This window comes from Pagrus pagrus (genome assembly GCF_965226575.1).
Source record: "Pagrus pagrus genome assembly, chromosome: 9".
NCBI lineage: Eukaryota > Metazoa > Chordata > Actinopteri > Spariformes > Sparidae > Pagrus > Pagrus pagrus.
In genome coordinates, this window is record NC_140193.1 from 25,160,586 (window position 1) to 25,180,525 (window position 19,940).

At 43.8% G+C, this 19,940-nt stretch overlaps 1 protein-coding gene across 4 annotated transcripts in view; it reads right to left on the reverse strand.

Annotated features, from left to right (window-relative positions):
• arhgef49 (Rho guanine nucleotide exchange factor 49) overlaps positions 1-19,940 on the reverse strand; it is a 65,213-nt gene that overhangs the window by 7,017 nt on the left and 38,256 nt on the right. For all 4 annotated transcript variants that reach the window (XM_084362475.1, XM_084362477.1, XM_084362476.1 and 1 more), the window contains 4 exons: positions 16,879-17,026; positions 9,703-11,369; positions 2,312-2,504; positions 718-934 (listed from right to left, as the gene is read on the reverse strand). In XM_084362475.1, the coding sequence (XP_084218601.1) occupies positions 718-934; positions 2,312-2,504; positions 9,703-11,309 (2,017 nt within the window). In that variant the 5' untranslated portion in view covers positions 11,310-11,369; positions 16,879-17,026. The remainder of the gene's footprint in view (positions 1-717; positions 935-2,311; positions 2,505-9,702; positions 11,370-16,878; positions 17,027-19,940) is intronic.

The following is a 19,940-nucleotide window of genomic DNA, read 5'->3' on the forward strand; positions in this document are numbered from 1 at the left end:
AGGTAATAAGACTGTGGTACAAACTGGAGGTGTGGAGTCTGAAAGACACCATTGTTTGTCTGATCTAACAAAAACACGCTAAGCTGTTGGATCATGGGAAATGTAGTACTAGATCACTGGAGCTCTGGAGTTTAGTAAAGTTTTGTAGAAAGTTAAGGATCACCAAATGACTACTGGCTGAATGAGTCTTGATGAAGTGATAACCATGGTACCATTTACAAAGGACTTTACATCATTGTTGTACGACTCCTGAGCCATCAGGTCTTTTCTGTCTATGTTAGGCTTCAAGTCAAATATTTCAGTGAAGGCCTAGTTCATCTCAAACCTTTACAGCTCGTCCACCACAGTGAATGTTTCTCCTCCTGAACACCAACCTCCATCAAACTTGTTACAGAACACATTCGGTGAAGCCAGCGAGGTCTTTCACTTGGCGAACTCTTTCATACGTTTATTAATATGTGGGGCATCAGTTACAGTCATTCTAACTGACTCAGATTGTATTAAAGTCATCTTTTTTTTTCCTGGATGGGTCTTAAGTATTTTGACCATCATCACATCAGCATTACTGTCTACATGTTTTGATGCAGTTTGAATCCAGATGCATAACATTTTCTATCTTTAATTACGTAAGAGACTGTTCGGCCCTGAGCTTTGTATTCTTCCTAGTCTTATGAAAACACAGAGTCCAACATGTCCACACATGTTTCCTGTACTCACCACTGTCTCTGTCTCGGTCTCTGTCGCGGTCTCTCCGGTGGCTGTGGAGTCGGGCGGCTGCAGCGATCTTCATCTCCAGCTGTTTGCGCTTGGAGGCGTCGGCTGGCATGGGGTCGCTGTAGTGGGGCCGGAGACGGCACTCGCGCTGCGCCCTCACCGTCTCAGCCAGCTCATAGGCTGCGTCCGAGCTGGAGCGCCTGCAGCCCAGACCGGTGTGCTGCCGGTTGGAAGGACACGTGTGTCAATCAAACGCTCACGTTGCTATAGCAACAGATGAAAAAGGGCACAACTCTCGGAGGAGATGAGGTGAGAATGATGATAAGGGAGAAATCACAGCTGATGTATCTGTGTGAGCTCAGTGTCAACATGTTCGCTGCCATGACATCATTACATAACACATCTTGGTTATCTGTCTGATCCCCGCTGTACGACTGACAAGAATCCAAATTTCATACTGAGATGCAGCACTAATCGTCTGCCAAGTCCTGTAACAGGCTCTAAACACAACAAGGCCACACATCCAAAAATCTGCTCTGATCACATCTTAAAAACCAGCCGGCCTCAAAGACAAGAAACATCCCCGAGTGACAATTCAAAGCTGCTCCTGGCTTCTTTCTTTCTTTTAAGGTAAAGCGAGGAATTCCCCGACACACTGCAGCTTTCTGGATGGACAAACACTCCTCATGTAGATTTAAAAAATCCTTTTAGGGTCCATCAAGCCCCTGAGAGTTGACCTCAAGTGGACAGTTCAAAGGTCATCGCTATGACACCTGACCTCTCACCCCAGAGACATCACCCTCATCCTCTGCATCTGGTGATATTGGCTTTACATCAAAGATCACCTCCCAAAATGTTGACAGCTCTCTGACAGCTAACAGCTCCAGAGGAGTGAGAGGTTTTCATCGCTCTGTAGCAGAAAACAACATGAAAACACAGCTTGCAGCAATCAGGTGAAATGAAGGAGAATAATTCATGATCGGCTGAATTATCACATTGCAGCTCTTACTTTGGGAGTGCAGAGGCAGGCTCCATTGTGGAATCACCAAAATGAAGGAAAGCAAGAAGCGAACGCACCTCGACATCTGTTCTCTAAAGCACCTCCAGCCTCCATGTCAGTCCTCTGTTCTGCAGATGCACAGAGAGGAGCAGAATGCTCTCTGCAGCTGAGGCTGGTGTCAGGCTGCAGGCAGCAGAGAGCAGGGACGAGGCGCTGAGCTACCAGCAGCCAGCTGCATGAGGGGGGCTCGGTCCTCCTTTTACTGCATCGTCAGACGTCGACCTGCTGCTGAAGACAGAGCGCTGCATGCTCGCCTCAACAAATACCTCTGCATCAGTGTGTGTGAGTGATGTGTGTGTGTATGTGTGTGTGTGTGTCTGTGTGTGTGTGTGTGTGTGTGTGTGTGTGTGTGTGTGTGTGTGTGTGTGTGTGTGTGTGTGTCGCAGTCCCCCTGCTTGTCCCAGTCATCCTTGAATACCAATAGATCTGTGTGTGTCTGTGCACCACGCAGCATCGATGACGAGCGGCGAGCGAAGACGAGCACAGACGACACGTTTAAGACAGAAAAGAGGAAAGAAAATGAGAAAGAATCCTTACGCATTCTCCTGCTTCCTCTCCTCCTCCTCCTGCAGGCGTCTCGTCGCCAGCCTCGGCTCCGCAGGCTGTTGCCGACGTTGCCATGGCAACGGCGGAGGGCTGACAGTCGGTCGAGGGGGCGGTGATGTCACAGCCTCCGTCCCGGTCACCTGACAGCTTGACGGGGGCCTCGCCGGAGATCTCTGCACTGCAGCTGGTGGAGAGAAGAGGAGACGGCGTTACAGAGGGAGAGAGAGAGGGATGGGGGAGGAGGGGGAGTGAAAGGGAGGGACGAGGGGAGGAAGGGAAGGCAAGGAGAGGGGGAGTGAAAGAATGGGAGGAAGAGAAGGAAGGGAAGGATGTGGGAGAGAGGAAGGAAATGAAGAGAGAAAGCCAGAGGAGGGAGATGAGATGAAGGAGAGGAGGGATTCATTGTAATTCAAGCAGAGCTCTCTCCTCCTCTCTCCTCCTCACAGCATCCGTCATTCACTCCACCTCACTCTTCCCTCTCCAGCTCACATGCCACTCTGCTTCCTGCTGTTTCTTCTTCTGTCCCTGCCACACCCCCCCTCCTCCATCATCCCCCAAAACACCCAAATCAATGCCCCCCCCCCCCTCCCCGCCCTCCTCCCTCCCAGCAATTAGACACATCATCGGACATTAACGCCTGAACCCTCGGACCTAAGGGACACACACTGCCTGCACACACACACACACACACACACACACACACACACACACACACACACACACACACACACACAAACACACAAACACAGATCAGATTCTTCCTTCACTCTTTTGTATGTGTGGATCCATTCCTGCAGCACACAGCCAGCATGTGATCTGAGACAACCCACGAAAGCACACCGGCTGTGACACACACACACTGTGCTACACACTGAAACACACACATCCATGTACACAGACCACAGCCTGCCTGCAGGGACTCTACATGCATTTGTAAGAGAACATGAAAAACACACAGCAGAGACAAGAAGTCGAAGGAAGTGGTGAGCCTTCAGAGTAAAAGCCGCTGACCATGAACAACCATTAGCCAGCTGACCAGGGACCTTTGTTCAACTCACTGCTGATGATCTCTCCACATCATTTCCTGCCCCGTCTCTCTACTGCTGACACGCATCACAAAATTACCAAAAACTACACAAATCTGAGCAAGTCTGAGGCAGACTCGTCTCAGGATTTTAATTTGAGCTGCAATTATACATTTTTTTGGCCACAAGGGGGCAGACGAACACCGCAACACACATGATAATACCTTATAAAGTTGTTATGGTGAAAATCAAGCAGGCACAAAACCACATGTTCAATCATTTGGAGTGTTGTCCTCGGTTACCTAATGGATATAAGTCCAATATCAAATTTCCTTTTAGCTTTGTTTTGGCCTCCACGAGGGGCAAATGTGAGAATGCTGTTTCCTGCAGTTATATCTTTATAATAATCTAGCAAACAAAATATCACAAAATATCATAATCATCAATCAACATATTCACTGGGAAAATGTCCACAGGAGTTTCCAGGGTTTTTACAGCCCTGAGTGATGCCTGCAGGCATCCTTATCAGGCTGCGGGTAAAACCTCCACCAATCACAGGGCGGAGCAGGAGCATCTATGCACTGACGGAATGTAACTAAGTACATTTTCTCAAGTACTGTACAATTTCGAGGTATTTGTACTTTACTGGAGTATTTCCATTTTCTGCTTCTACTAACTTAGTTACTAGTTACTTTCATGTTGCATCAGATCCACAGCAGCATATTTTATAGACTAATTTATTTTATTAACAACTAGATTAAAAAACATGGAATCAGATTGTCAGAAAAATCCTAAATATCATACTTAAGTACATTTAATGCTTACAGAACCTGAAAAAGCAAATATCACAGCGAAGAAAGTCTGTAAATCACTTGCTGCTGCTGTGAATACACAATAATACTTGTAGGACACTTAGACAACATAACATTATTATCAACATCTGTATTCTCTCGTCTGGATTTTGTCAGCAAGAGACATTTAACATGAGGAAACCAAAATTTAAAAGATGAGCAGGACAAAAAAGGATTTTGAAAATTCTTCCATTTGAAAAACGACTTCACCATCCCCCTGAGAAAATACTTTGTTCTTTAACAGCTTTATGTTCCACGTTCTTCACCACACTGCTGTTCGGTGCTGGGTGGGTGTCCACTTTATCAGAGCTGCCTGCTGCCTGTGAAGCCACTGAGGCTCAGCAGAACAGCAACCGTGCCATCAAAACCGAAACAATGAGCTAAAAGAGGCTACAAACAGCTACTAATTCCCAGTGGGCTCCTCTCACATTACCTGTAGTCATATTGATTACCTGAGCTATAAAATAATGCACGCCTCTTTACATTTTGCTTCAGACATCATTAACAACAGGACCAGCCACCTACAGTATATCCAGTCTATCGATTATGTTTTTCAAACACGGTGAGCTTCACGGTCCAGCAGGCATGAGCGTTAATATAATATCACTGCAAGAAAATAAACCCTGGTTCCAGCAGTTTCAGAGATGATTGTATCTTTATTCAAATTAAAGCACTTTGTGGCTCAGCAGGTTTAATAGGCCCAGGGGTCACAGCCCAGAACAGACTCTCAACAGTGTCTGAGGCTGTAAAGTCCTGAAATATTGACTCCCCACAGCACATATACCTACATGTGAAGCTGATCCTGAACTCAGTGTACCGACTAGCTGTCAATCATCAGACTGCTGCTGTAACTGTGGAGACTCTTTGGATCGTCTTTGTCTCTGCTTCTTATTGTTTTATTTAAAATGGGCTGTAGCCACATCGACCATGTGTCAACAACTCTTTTCATTAATTGATACATGTTCAAGTCTTTGAAATGTTGGAATTTAGTAAAAAAAAACATCACAGAGACATCTTCAGTTAGTTTGTTTTGTCTGACTATCAGTCCAAAGATATTCTATTTACTTTGGTACAACACAGAGGGAATCATCAGATCATATTGGACAAGCAGGAATCAGAGAATATTAGCATACTTGTTTGCTAAATGACTTTACAATTAACTTAATACAGTCAATCCACTCGTTAATGGCTTGTTCGCAGTCTGATCTGCAGTTCTGTGTCCTCTGATATGGTGGTGGCTTTACATGAGGTCTCATTATTCTAATGGTTCTTACATAACTGGGTCCCTTCTGAGCTCTCTCCGTCACAAACCAGTCAGACTGCTGAACACTGCTAAAATCATTTCTCGTGCATGTTTTTCATATTAAACCTGTTTGTATTAAACATGTTATCGACACAGCAGGTGAAAGCTGGGCCGATATAATGACTTCAGTTTTGAGGGTGCAGCTCTAAGCGTTGGACAGAGTGTCATTAAAGGAGGCTCCGTCACGGAGTCACTGTCACACAGCGGATGATGCATGAGACGTAATAACCTGCAGCTTCATTCATCAGGACAGTGTGTCTGTGATAGATCACCGCTTAACACGGCACAATGTGACGCTGAAATTAGCCCGCTGTCACTTTCGCTGATGCATATATCACTGCGATGAATTCAATATATTTATCAGTGTGTGCATCGAACAAGGAAGACTAAACAGAACATGCTCCAGTGGACACACACCTCCCTCTGCACACTATACACACCTGCTGCTGCTGCTGCTGCAGTATACCGTTAACTCAGCAGGGCTGGTTCATTTCTATTCAAGCCTCCCAGGTGTAATAATATAAATACTGCTGTAATAATGCAACTAGAGCTGTGTTATGCTTTGTGTGCACGTTTGGCTGCATGATAAACTCAAACAAAGAGACTTATTGCTGGAAGTCAAATACCTCAGGGTGCAGACATCACACAGAACACCGTCATGTTTAATTAATTAATCTTCAAGTATTAAAACATTCACAGAGCCTCGAGTCACATTTAAATCACTGGAGGAGCTCAGTGTGGTGCATTCTGGGTGCTTTTTGAACATTAAAGATGAATCCACCTGGGATAAACAGCGTGGAAAGTGAGCTGCCGGAGCGTCAATGGACTCTAAGAGGGAGCTGCAGCAGTGCTCAAATGATTAGTGGAGAAAATCGATGGGGAGACGACTGATCAACAATCTGGTGATCAATAAATCGTATAAGTGATTGATCGAGCACGATGCAAAACACTCTAGCTTCTTAAAAGGGCCAGTGAGGAGGATGTAGTTACATCTAAAAACACAAAAACATGAAAAACCCTCTCAGGAGTCAGTGTTTGGTTTGTCCTTTCTGGGCTACTGTAGAAACATGGTGGACTGTGTGGAAGAGGAGCTGCTCCCTCTCCAGATACAAAAAGGCTCATTCTAAGGTAACAAAAACACAGTAAGTTAGGGTCGCCACAGTTTCAGGTGATTTTACACAAATGAAAACAAAATCATGAATTTGATATTCTATTATTGCTAATAGATCCCTCTAAATCCTGCACACTGCACCTTTAAATGTGTCCTCTGTCACTGCAAACAGAAAACAGACAACAAACTAAAATCTGTGTTTTGTGCTAATTAGCAAATGTTAGCAAAGATGGTAAGCGTGCTACACATTACACCTGCTTAGCATCAGCATGTTAGCACGCTGATGATAGCATGGCAGCCTCACAGACCTGCTAGCGGGCGATACATGTTATTCTTTGTTGAAAGAAGCAATTCGAAGAATCACATCGGCCATTTTCACCACTGGATAGGCTACCCTGCTGTAAGAGAAGTATGTTTTCCATATATGTTGGTCACTCTAGCTTGTTTCTTCATTATTTGCGTCAATTACACGTTATGACAATATTTTTAAATTTGTATTAAATATTACACTGATATGAAGAGGTAACATGGCTTATGTTCTAAATTATGACCATCTTTATATGTACTAAAATATAGATTTAATAATATGCTTACCATGTATTATCTAATATATCAACTGATATACAGTATATTACCAATGTTATATAAAAATGTATATTTTTTATTATATTTTCACAGCTAATGAAAAAATATCAGCATGTATTGTCGAATATAGACTATTTGGACTTTCTCCACAGATTAAATAGATTTTTCTTATTTTTTATGCTATTTTTATATGCTTGTTCCATAATGGATATATAGATAAGATACAGTGTAAGGCTAACCTTTAGCTGCAGCTCAGGACTGTCACGTATTGAACACACACAGAGCAGTTATTTTCTGCTGCCTTCACGCAGCAGTGCCTCAGACATCCATCATCCCTTCAGCAGCGCAGACAAAGGAGCGACAGTCAGTGGAAAGTCCTGACAGGGAGGGAAAGATATCGTCTATATCTCCCATCTCTCTGCAGGGGGTGGAGTTTATATCCTTGAACAGGCCTAATCAAGCAGCTCTTCTGTGTTCAGGCTCTAATATTTACACTGTACAAAGGCCTAGCCCCAAACGACCCCACGGAGCTGTAAAACACATCCTTCTCCTGTTTGTCCTTGATCAGAATGAACCACAGTGGACTGAAGCCTGCATGTATTCAGCCAACAGCTGACAGTTAGAGAGAGACGGTGCCAGTCTTCCGTCTGTCAGGCTTCATGCCAGCCTCTCGCCCACAGTCTCGTCTGCAGAGCCAACCCTGTTAGCTCCGACAGCTGTTATCACAATAACTGAGATAAATCGATAACACACAAAACACGCACGCTTAAACAGATGGACTCACACTTCCATACAATGCTCTGGCACTGTGACGCACATACACACACTCCACTAATAAACACACACACACCTCCACCGAGAGCTGCTACATGGCTCAGATGATCTGACTTCACCATCAGAAAAGATTAACTGGATTTAAAAACGATATGCTGATTGATAAATTACTCAGGTCTCACTGTGAAACAGAGACAACAGATATAAATCAGAGATAACTGGAGCAGGTTTGATCCACGCAGTGAGGGGAGAAGTATTCAGATTCACATGTGTGTGTTGATCATATAAGTTATACAAAATTACGTTAAAATTGTACACTACTAAGTAGAATGCAAGGGATCCTTATCAAAAATGTTTCTGAATGTTGTGTTTATGTGAAAACAGGAATTTAGCTGATCATCTCTGTTTGATTTTTAAGAACTAGATCAATATTGAAAATGATATCGGCCTCAAAAATCCAACGTTGTTTGGGCTGTACTTACAGTTCAGAAGTGTTACCAGCAGACTGTTAATAAGTATCAAAAGTAAAAGTACTCATTATGTCAAGTTACTTTACACATATCGTATCAGTGGATGTGTTGAGGCCAGTATGTGTTTTAACATATTGAAGTTTGTATGTGGAAAGTTGCACTCCAGGCCAGTAAGTGGCAGCAACATGGTGACTGCTACACTATACACCTGAGCACACAGCTGGTGTGTTTGGACAGCAGGAGGCACAACTCAAACATAATGTTAGGTGTAAGTTTTCACTGATGCAGCATGTAGAGAACATGTTACTGTTGTAGCTGCTGAAGGTGGAGCACATTTCTACTACAGCTGGATGGTTATAAAAAAAAGATTGTATTTTAAATGCTCATTATCATTTGTGTGTAAAGTCCCAATTTTAAGTATAAATTAAAAAGTCTTAACAAAAAGTACAATATTTTGTTCTTAAATTTAGTAGAGTGTGAGATTAAAGAAGCATAGAGGCCTGCAGTGATAAAAAAAAACACTATCCATTAATATAAATAACACGGTTTTTGATTTCATGAATGCTACGACTCTGCGACAAAATCAAATGTCACTATTTTTTGACAAGACACCTCGATATCAATACTATAACAATACTGTAGTGATGACTGTACACAAGATTTTTAATCAATAATCATGAGTAATGTGTCAATTATATAATGGCTGAGTGGGTAAAGGTAAGTATTGGTAAGTGCGTTCATGTGTTGTCGGGATTATTGGAAAAATGGATTTCCAACAGGGAAAATTCACGTGAATGCCCTCTCAAGTCAGAACAACAACTCAGAAAGTCTGAGAAGATTTTGGCACACTAGTTGCCGAGTTGACGTCTGAAATGATATGACACTGAAACATGGCAGACGAAGGAAACAGACCTGCTCAATTTGAAAAGCGTCACGGGATGACTTTTGTTGTGAATTGATGCTATACAAATAGATATAGATATAAAGATATATAGATATAAAGATTGATTGATTGATTGATTGATTGATTGATTGATTGATTGATTAATGATTAAGTTTCCCCAATGACACACAATGAATGGCACTTCACTGATATAATGTAAATATGATACAATGACTTTTTTCCTTTATATACTCAAAAGAAGTCAAACAGTATGATCCTAAAAGTTTAAATGCAGGACTTTCAGTATTTCAGCACTGTCATATAATCAGTTTGACTTCAGCAAAGGACAGTGATTAACACCCCTCTCCTCCCAGACCCACCTCTTCTTGATGAGGTCCAGGGCGGAGCCGATGAGGCCGTCCTTCATCTTGTAGATCTTGGCTCCGTAGCTGGACAGGTCTGTCCCCTCCAGAAGGAGCGCCGGGCAGCAGCTGGAGGGACGGTCCCAGTTCTCCCTGCTGGGCGGGAAGGGGACCGACCCAGCTGGCTCCAGACTGCTTCTCCTCCGCCTGCTGCTCCCATCCTCTCCCCACGCAGCAGAGGCTTTCTCCGGGGCGGAGCTGGCCAGGGGCTGCAGAGGTGAGCGTGGAGACGGGCCTGTGCGGATTGGAGATAACGTGCTGGTTTTACAGGGAGGTCTCTCTGAGGAGGTGTCACCACTGCTGCATGTCCTTTCACCTCTGCTCATGTCTCCCGCCACCTCCACAGAGTCTTCTTGCTGCTCCCTGTGTCCTCCGCTAGAGTTCGTCTGAGGGACAGTCCGATCAGGAGGAGGGTTGTTACTGTCTGATGCTCCTGCTTCCTGCGGCAGCTCAGCCGCAGATGTTCCAGAAACCACAGAACCGGCTGTGGACTCTTTGCTCTGCTCTCCCTCCTTCTGCCTCATCCTCTTAAACTCCTCAAACGTGGGGATGTGAAGGCGTCCCACAGGAGGTCTGCAGCGCTCTGATGCGGAATCACTCCCGTTACCTGTGATGTTGTCTGTGGTGTAGGACGTCTTCACCACTCTGGGGCTGGACGGGGAGCTGCTCCCAGCCAGGTTGGGACTGCTGTTCTGGCGTCGGAGCTGCAGGCGCCTCAGGACCTCCTGCTTGATCTCCTCAGGGCTTGTGAGGCGCATCGTGCACAGCGGCCTGGACCCATTCACGTGATGCATACCCTCCCGTTCAATTGGAGCAGCACCTGGGTTCACCTGAGGCCGTAATGGGAGGGGCTTCAGAGGCTCAACTGATGACCGTGCACTCTGGAGGCGGAGTTTATCCCTCAGGCCCTTCCTTGCATCCCATTCGTCGACACCCCCTGGAAACAGCAGCTGAGGGAAGAGTGGCAGGTCCTTCCTGGGAAGCCCATGTCTGGGGTAAAAGGCCAGGCTCTCTGGGTTGGGTACCAGTCCATGAGCCCCCACCACAGCTCCATCAGGAGGCCCGCCACACCAGTTGGTACTGGAGGTGTAGCGTAAAATAAACTCACTGTCCACGCTCCTGTAGGGGGCAGCACTGAAGGCACACAGGCCAGGATCTGCCATGGTGTTCCAGTTCAGGTTCTCCATACTCCTGTAAGGCCTGCTGCCGTTACCTCCTGTGTGGTTGCAGGAGCCCGGGGCTGGCCCATCACCTGACCCCGGCCCCAGAGGCTCCTGCCTGCTGGAGCAGTACCTCAGCCCCAGGTTAGTAAGCAGAGTGCTGCTGTTACACCGGGCCATGAGCGGGTAGGGAGGCCCATGGAGGCCCGGGTAGTGAGGGACGCCAGGTCTGTGTCGGGGGAAGGAGGACAGGGGGTCGGGGGACAGGGGGAGGTTGGCGATGCAGGGCTCCATGTCTATGACGAGGTCGAGGGGAGAGGCGCGGCCAGCAGGAGAGCCGGCAGAGGCGATGACGGAGGAGGTGGAGGGGTAGTCACATGGTGGAGGAGGCTTTACGTCAGGCATGGCTGAAGGCTGAGAGGGTGGCCCTCAGACATACAGTCAGCAGGTATGAAGATCTGCAGCCTGCAGACACACAGAGACACAACGTATGAGGATCAGATCACCGACATGAAGCAGTCATGGAGACAACAGCTGACAACAGTTTCCTCTCACTCTGTGTCCTGTTGTCTTCTTTCTAGATTTATTTGTGCATCATTTCATGCACCTTTATTTAATGAACAAGCTGCTGGTATAGATTTAGATGTAGTACTGAAGTATGTTCAGTATATTTCAGACTTGTGATCCTGAACAAAGATTGGTAGAAAAACTTGGGTTTATACGCTGCAACAGTTAGGCGAGTAATTCATTAGTCACTTCAAAGAAAATTAGTTGCCATGGCAACTGTTTTGATAATTCGTGAAGCATTTGTCAATGTCAAACACTGTCTGGGTCCAGCTTCTGAAATGTGAGGATTTTTGTGCTCACCGTTGTCATTTCTGACAGAAAATGAAGAATGAATGAAACCTTGAAGATGTTACTTTGAGTTCTGGGAAAAGGTGATGAGCATTTTTTATAATTTCTTTACATTTTATAGACTAAACGATTACGATTAATCCACAATGTAAATAATCATTAGTCGTATCTCTAGTTAAAAGTTGCTACATTTGATTACTGATTTGATCTGATTCTGAATCTGACAGTCAGAGAGTAAAGATGATCTAATGTCTAAAAACAGCCACAAAAACAAAACATTAAACGCTATCTAAAGCTGAGAAATGTTTCAAAATGACTTTTGAAGGTTTAATATTGTGATAACAGAATCATATCATGTTACTGCTGTTGTTTTATTAATGTTTCTAAGTTATTTATATTAAAAAAGCTTCTCAGTCATCCAGGTCATGGTAATTCTAAGTGCTGTATCGTAGGCAAGTGGACTTGTTTCAGTTTCTTGAAGACGTTTCGCCTGGTGAAACATACATTGTCGTGACATGAAACAATATATGTAATATGAAGGGTAATGTTGTGATATTGATTTCAACAAAACCACTTTCCCCTTCTGTTATCTGACTGTTTGAAGCCTGATAGTGCAGCTCAGATATGATTCTCATATCAGTGAATCCACAGATCAGGCTGTGGCCATGTGACAGATCTGTTTTAGGTCCTGGTCCACACACATACTGGAGTATTGGATAAGCAGAGCTCTGGACACAGAGACAGTGTCTCTGAAGCATGCTTCCTTCAGCACAATAATCACATTCATTTATAGAAATGGCTCCCTGTCCGCCCCCTCCGGCTTCTTCTTCTTTCTCTGCAGCAGAATAATAATGGAAGGATTACTGCCCGGCTTGTCAGGCTATTAAAACATGAGATTGAGAGACAGATACAAAGAGACAGACAGTGCAGGAGGAGGAGAGAGAGAGCTGGTGAAAGAGACAAAGATGAGACAGAGAGAGGAAATGAGTGTGACGCTGAGACAAGCTGTGAGCTGAGGGGACAGTAATGAAGATAACGGCTCGGCCCGCTCGGCTCTTTCCTTCACACTAATCACACAGCAGTTGTAGATTAGCCAGAAGCCGAGAGAGCCGGCAACAAGGTACTGGGTGTACTGCCGCTCTCTCTCTCTCTCTCTCTCTCTCTCTCTCTGTAATGAGTACAAATAGCATGTCGACCGCCCAACGCCCATCCTCCGTATCTCATACCCTAACCCTAACCCTAACCCTACGTGACAGTCAGCAGCGCAGGGTTAGGCCTGTGATTATGACTATGATTATGGAACAGGGACTCAGAGGGCTCATCCCCCATGCATTAGGTGAATAATGAAATCCAAATCATCTTTAGACTCGAACACTCCCTGATGCCAAAGCACGAACAGGCCGCCACGCTTCTCTGCAGCTCTGCAGTAATAGATAAATCTCCATTCCTCACCCGCTTGGAGGTAAGCAAGGCTGCAGCACAGTTAATCAGTAACTCCAACACAACAGGCACACAGATCTGATTTGTTGGCTGCTTCTTAAATGATACTGGAAAACTAGAGCTGAGGACATCAATCTGTTGATCCGAAGGGAATTTAACACCGTTTTCTCTTTTTATAAATGACGTCTTTATAGGACGAGGCTGGAGACACTTTGTGTTTTTATCATTGTCAACAAATCACATGAAAAGACCAAAACCAATCATGAGCTGATGTTATTGATGAGTTTGTTTTCACGTCTGAAGCGGTGTGTTTTACTGTGACCCACGGAGCTGCACTGCTGTTCATTCAAAACACATTAATGAGCCACACTGGTCACATGTTCCTTCATTACCATGAACACACACTGTAGTTTATTTTGCCACTCTGTACCCTCTAATCTAAGCTGTAGATTAATGGCACGTTTATCCTCATCAGGTTGCATCATACTGCATGTAGCTATTTGCATAGATATTATTTTATATATTTCTTTTCGTCATATCTGTCAGACATTATTTAACAGTATGTAATTAAATAATTTTGTTTCATTTTATAGGCTAACATCAGAGGTGCCTAAACTTTTACCCTTGAAGGGCCAAAACAGAAACTTTAGCCACCGGCTAAAAGCAAGTACCTTGTTGTGTTGTGTTGTGTTGTGTTGTGTTGTGTTGTGTTGTGTTATTAGGATGCAGAATGAAACTGTGATCCCAAGTTCCCTTAATTGACTGACTTCCTGCTCACGGTGACATTCTGCCCGCCGTGTTCAGAATGTGAAAAATGATTAATAATTAAGGATCATACATATTAAACGATCATTTTTACCTCACAAAAACATTCATTTTCATTACACACATCTAGTGGGCAACTAAAACCTGATGGTGGACCGTGGACCCCACATTTGGCAGCCCTGGCCTACATGGACGGATTATACAGTTCAAATCTCTGTCATTCTGTTTGGATATTCACAGGTATGTAGTTCATTTTCTTGGAAGTCTTTTGAAAAAATATTTGTGGATACAAAAACAAACAGGATTGTCAGTTTTTGGTTGATCTAGTGAATTAAATTCCTTTTCATCAACCTTATGTAAAAACTGTAGACCCAGACGACGAGTCTGTGATGCCATGGTAGGCACTATACCATATATTGCACAAGTTATGTACATAGAAGAACAGTTACTATATATAGTATGTTTATCTTTATTCTAATAGTTTTTATTATATTTTCTATTCAAATTGTTATCTTATTCTTCAAATATTCTCTTTGTTATTGTCTATGTTTTGACACTTACTGTTGTGCAGCTACTATTTCCCTCTGTACTGCTGTGTTACCTGCAAATTTCTCCCAAGGGGGATCAATAAAGGAACATCTTATCTTATCTTATCTTATGCTACAGTGGCGTTATCCTGACCAAGGACCAACTAAAACCTCTTAAGACAGCCATTTTTATAAACCAGAGCTAGTGTAACTGATCATAAGGAGAATAAACAAAAGATTTTAACTATTTTCACTGATTGAAGCAACAGCTGTCTGAGGATCAGTTATGTTTGGATGTGTTCATGCAAAGCCAGGAGAAACACTTGTATAGAGTCTGTGTAGTCCGCCATATTTGTTCCTAACAATGCGGGGACTGACTGACTGAATGATGTCACTCTACGGTGGCTCTCATGCCCGTGGAAAAGCAAACCGGTTCCAAAAAGGTTCACAGGTTGAACCAACTCTGAGCCAGCACTTGCTTGACTTTGGTTGAGAGGGGGCACAACGGTGCTAAAATGCTAACATAAGTATGCTAACATGCTCACAGTGACAATGTTTACACGCTGATGATATTCAGGTCATGTTTACCATCTTGATTTAGTGTGTTGGTATGTTAGCTAATTAGCACTACACACAAAGGACAGCAGAGGCAAAAACCAAATTCAGGAAACATTTAAAAGAAGTCAGCGGTGTTTTACTGATACTGAGGGGGGAGCGGTGGGCTGACTGCTATTAATGAGCTCATATGAGCAGTGGTCTCATGGAATATATCATCTGTGTGTCCATTATTATCTGTGTACTGCTGAAGAAGCGCTCACTTTATAACCATTATCATGCCCTGTGGCTATAATGGCTTTTACTTTTCTCTGTGCTCTGCCTGAACAAAGCTTTAAAGTCTATGATCAGTTTTTCATCTTGACGACTTCCTGCAACAAACATACAGTACGTGTGTGTGCATAGCTCTGATTGGAAAAAAAGAGGCTGGTCTGTGGACTTTGTGTTTAATTATCATGAGTGTGTGTGTGAACAGCAGGCAGCATGCAGCTCAGCAGGCCCGAGCCTCTCTCCCTCTCTGGTTGAATTACTGCCAGTATAAAGGCTCTCCGGAGGTCCGCTCCCTCTCTGCTCCCTCTGTCACGGAGGCTAACTGAGGAATAACTCATCCCGACCAGCGGGACAGTAAATCAGCCACCATGTCCCAGCATGCACAGGGGCTGGTTCCTCCAGATATGATGGCAGAGTGCATGAAGAAGACAGGAAGTAAATCATTCATGTAATCAGATTCACTGTCAGAGTCGCTGCATTATTAAAAACATGTGCGTCAACCTCCATCTCAACAAGTCATTGTAATATCGAGCCCTTACGTTTTAAATCATGTGGCCAAAAGTGTGTGGACGCACTGTGTTCGTGTACTCTTCATGATTTAGACGAGACCCTTTAGTTCAAATTCTGTGAAATCTTTGTGATACAGAGTACGATGACATTTTAGATAATACTGCCCTTCCATCTTTATGATAACAGTTTGTGTTTGTCCATTTCCCGTTTCAACATGACAGTTTCTCCAGCGCAAAAAGCCAGGACCATACAGAAACTGTTCTCCCAGTTTGGTCTGAATGAACCTTGGCTTGGGCTGGGCTTCACAGGGACTGTGTTTAAATAAAGAAACATGAAACACAGAGTCTGACCTCGACCCCGTCCGTCACCTTTGGGATGGACTGTGATCAGTGTTGGACCTCACTAATGCTGCTGTGGCTGAATGCGAGCAGCAAAGTTCAAAATCTGCTGGGAAGTCTGACACCAGAAGAGTGGAGGATATCAAGGCAGCAGATTCATGATCACTGTTTGGCTGCCCAAATATTTTTGCCTATGTATTGTATTTTGTCTAAACAAGGATAAAAAAAATGAGATTACTTCACTTTCAGCAGCATTCTGTAAAACAACTGAGGCAGCTGGGGACGACCTAAAAAACATCAAATGGCTCCATACAGCTCATCTGCTGTAATTCAAGTCTCGCTTTTAGCCTCGCAGCTACAGCGAAGATTTCAGTTCAAAAAAGGGCTTAAATAACGTCTTTGGTACAGGATGTTTTATTGCAATTCAATAAAAATGTTAAAATACACAAGATTGGCTGTGTTCCAGAGATTAAAACATTAAAGCATCTCACAGTTTCTACAGATTGTAATCCTGTCTGTGCATGTGTACATGACTGTGTACATGCATGTGTGAGTCAGTGTCTGTTGCTATCGGCTCATCTCTCCTCCTCTCTGACTAGCCAGAGGTTACCTAACAGCAGCATCGTGTTGCAGAGATCAGGTTTGGAAACAAATCCTCCGATTGCAGCCAGCAGTTCCTGCAGCTGCTGGCAGCGTGCTGTCTTCTAAACTTACCCCATTTTAATCAAGCTTCTCCGCTGCTCCTCTCCTCCTGCAGGTCATTGGCTCAGATCCCAAAGTGCCAGGCTTCTTCTCCTCAGTCTCCTCTCAGGACGGGAACCTGTCTGGAGTTCCCACTAAGCCAGACAGACGAGGCCCTGAGCTACGAGCAAAGAGAGAGAAAAAAGAGGAAAAAGCAGATCAATCATTGAGTTTTCTAAACATAACAACAAACCAGCGGGATGCTCTGCCAGGAGCTGCTGCTCTTCACCCTGCTGAACTACAGACAGGAGCCTCACATGTATTCTGATACTGTAAAACAAACCGTGTCCTCCTTTCACAGATTGAATTAGATGTTGAGTCAATTACATAATTAGTGTTTCTCTGTCAGGAGACAGAAGCAGATTACACACATCGCAGCAACAGCCTGCGCATAGTACGTGTGTGTGTGTGTGTGTGTGTGTGTGTGTGTGTGTGTGTGTGTGTGTGTGTGTGTGTGTGTGTGTGTTGATCAGTCAGAGGTTCAACAGCCTGCTGCTGATTATTCTCTGTCATACTTGCAAACAGTAACACACATTTCCTTCATATAATCATTCTGATCCATTTACAGATATTATGAGTGAGGGAGGAAACTGCTGGTGCCGCCCAGAGACCGAACAGGAGACGGAGTCTGAAGCTGCAGTATATCTCATTCTCATTAATGAAAATAAAACATAAATTAGACATATGACTTTGTCTAATGGATAATAACATTAAATAAAATGATCAAATAAATCTGAAAACAAAAATATAGCAAACAATAATGTAAGAATGTAACTAATAATAAAAAAACGCATTAACATTAAATAACTAAATAAATGCATTGCTTTCTCTGTTAAGAGAAAATAATCAAAAATATATATCAGTGTGAATTGTCCCTCTTAAGCACAATAAATAGCAGCAGCAGTGAAACACATTACAGTAGAGTTCAAGAAATAAATAACAGTTTCCTGTAAACACTGTGGGTAGACCGACATCAACACATTAAAGCTCTATGTCGAGTTACATTTCAAAATGTAAATATGTCATTTTACACAACAAAGAATAAAAGTAGAGCGATAAATGACACAAATTCCAAACATAACTGCACAGCTGACTGAACGTAATGTAGGCCAACAACAAAAGACACTGAGCACCAGAGGAACAGCTCAAAGACACGACTCAGCCTGCAGGACCATGAACACTCAATAAAACAAAGAGAATGACCCCCACCTCGAACACGGCTGCATCCACCACCTCACATCTTCAGCCACACGATGACAAACCAAATGTTGCCATTCAGAGCTCGGGTCACATGTTCTGTGACGTTAACACCCCCCTCTCCCTCCCCCCCGCGGGATGCTGGGATGCAGAGTGCTGTGGCTGCATCATCTGAAGCTTTGACAAGTGGCTGTCACTGAGAACTGAGCCCCCTCCACCCTCTCCTCCACCCTCTCCTCCATCCCAGGAGTGCTGATGACTGACAGGACTTCTGAAGGATCCTCCTTTTTTTCCCATGCAGCCTGCTGCTCCTCCTCTGCACAAACAATGCATCTGACTTCATTCACTTTCTGCAGATTTCAAACAGATTTCCAGTCTCTGAAATATTATTCAGTATCTTCGGCTGCTCTGTGCTCACTGGGAGAATAACCCCGCTCTGACAATCCCACTGAAACTGATAGGCTTTTCTCAGAGGGAATGAGAAATTGGCTATCGGCGCCGACTGAAGAGGCCGACTTATTTATTTCATTTTCTCTCTTTTTATCCGGCGAGCTTTTAAATCACTGAGCCAATCCCCTGCAGCCGTTCCGGCCCTTTTCATTCATCCCCTCCTGATGTCCGCTTCACAACCTCCTAAACTATGTCCAAGTGTTTCTTAGCGTAGCACACTGTGCACGCTGTCTTATTACTCATCTCTGTGTGTGTGTCTGTGTGTCTGTGTGTCTGTGCTGCAGTCTGAATGTCTTTCAGATCCTCTGTAGTTATACAGCAGAAGAGGTGATAATAATGTGCTCTGTGGTTTCTGACACCTTCAGTGTTCCCTACAGACATGCAGGCTCACGCCTCCGTCTGCCTGCTCCAGCTGTGGTGTGTGTGTGTGTGTGTGTGTGTGTGTGTGTGTGTGTGTGTGTGTGTGTGTGTGTGTGTGTGTGTGTGTGTGTGTGTGTGAGAGAGAGAGAGAGAGAGAGAGAGAGAGAGAGAGAGACATCTTAGTATGTGTTTTGCCTGAAAAAGTCATCACTTTTTCATCTTTATAATGTAAATTATTTCATACTGTGCTTCCATAAAGCAGATACATAAACAGTAAACATGTTCTGCTCTTTGTTACGAGAATCATCCACAAACATCTCGATCCACGAGTTCAAACAGCGTTCAAAAGCTAAAGAATCCAGCAGTGAGAGACATAAGAAGAAGAATACTGTAGGTGTGACTGTAAGTGTTCTTATGAAATACACATCGCCCAAATATCCAACTTGTCCTTTCTCTCTCTCTTTCTTAATTATAAAAACATGAACGTTCAGTTCAAACTGCAGATTTATTTAAATTCTGATGGACTGTTGCATTCAAGTGCAGTACAAAGAATTGTAAAAATGACTTCTTTGTGATTCCACGGCACCATTAACACAGTTCAGACCTCCACAAATAAACGATGACATGCAGAAAACTATGAATAAATGAATAATAAATAAAACGTATGCCATGAAAACATGCCACAGATATTTCAAATTACAGACAGTGGACACACGTGCAACAGTTCAACACAACCTGTATGAAGCTGTTTGTGTCCACTCTGTCTGATAAACTATAAACCATGATTCTGTTACTACACTGCCAACAGAGTGCTGTAGTAACGAGTCCTGAAACCCAGAAATCAGTTAGCATTTTGCCATGTCCGGTTCCCTCGTCTCAAAGTCTGAGTTTTTTAATGGTCTTCAGTTAAATGTCTGAAATAAGGTGTGTGGTTACCACAAGCTAAATATATTTACATGTTTTGTTCTACTATATAAAATATGTCATTAATGTCCCACAATTGAATTATAAAGCTCTTACGAGTGTTG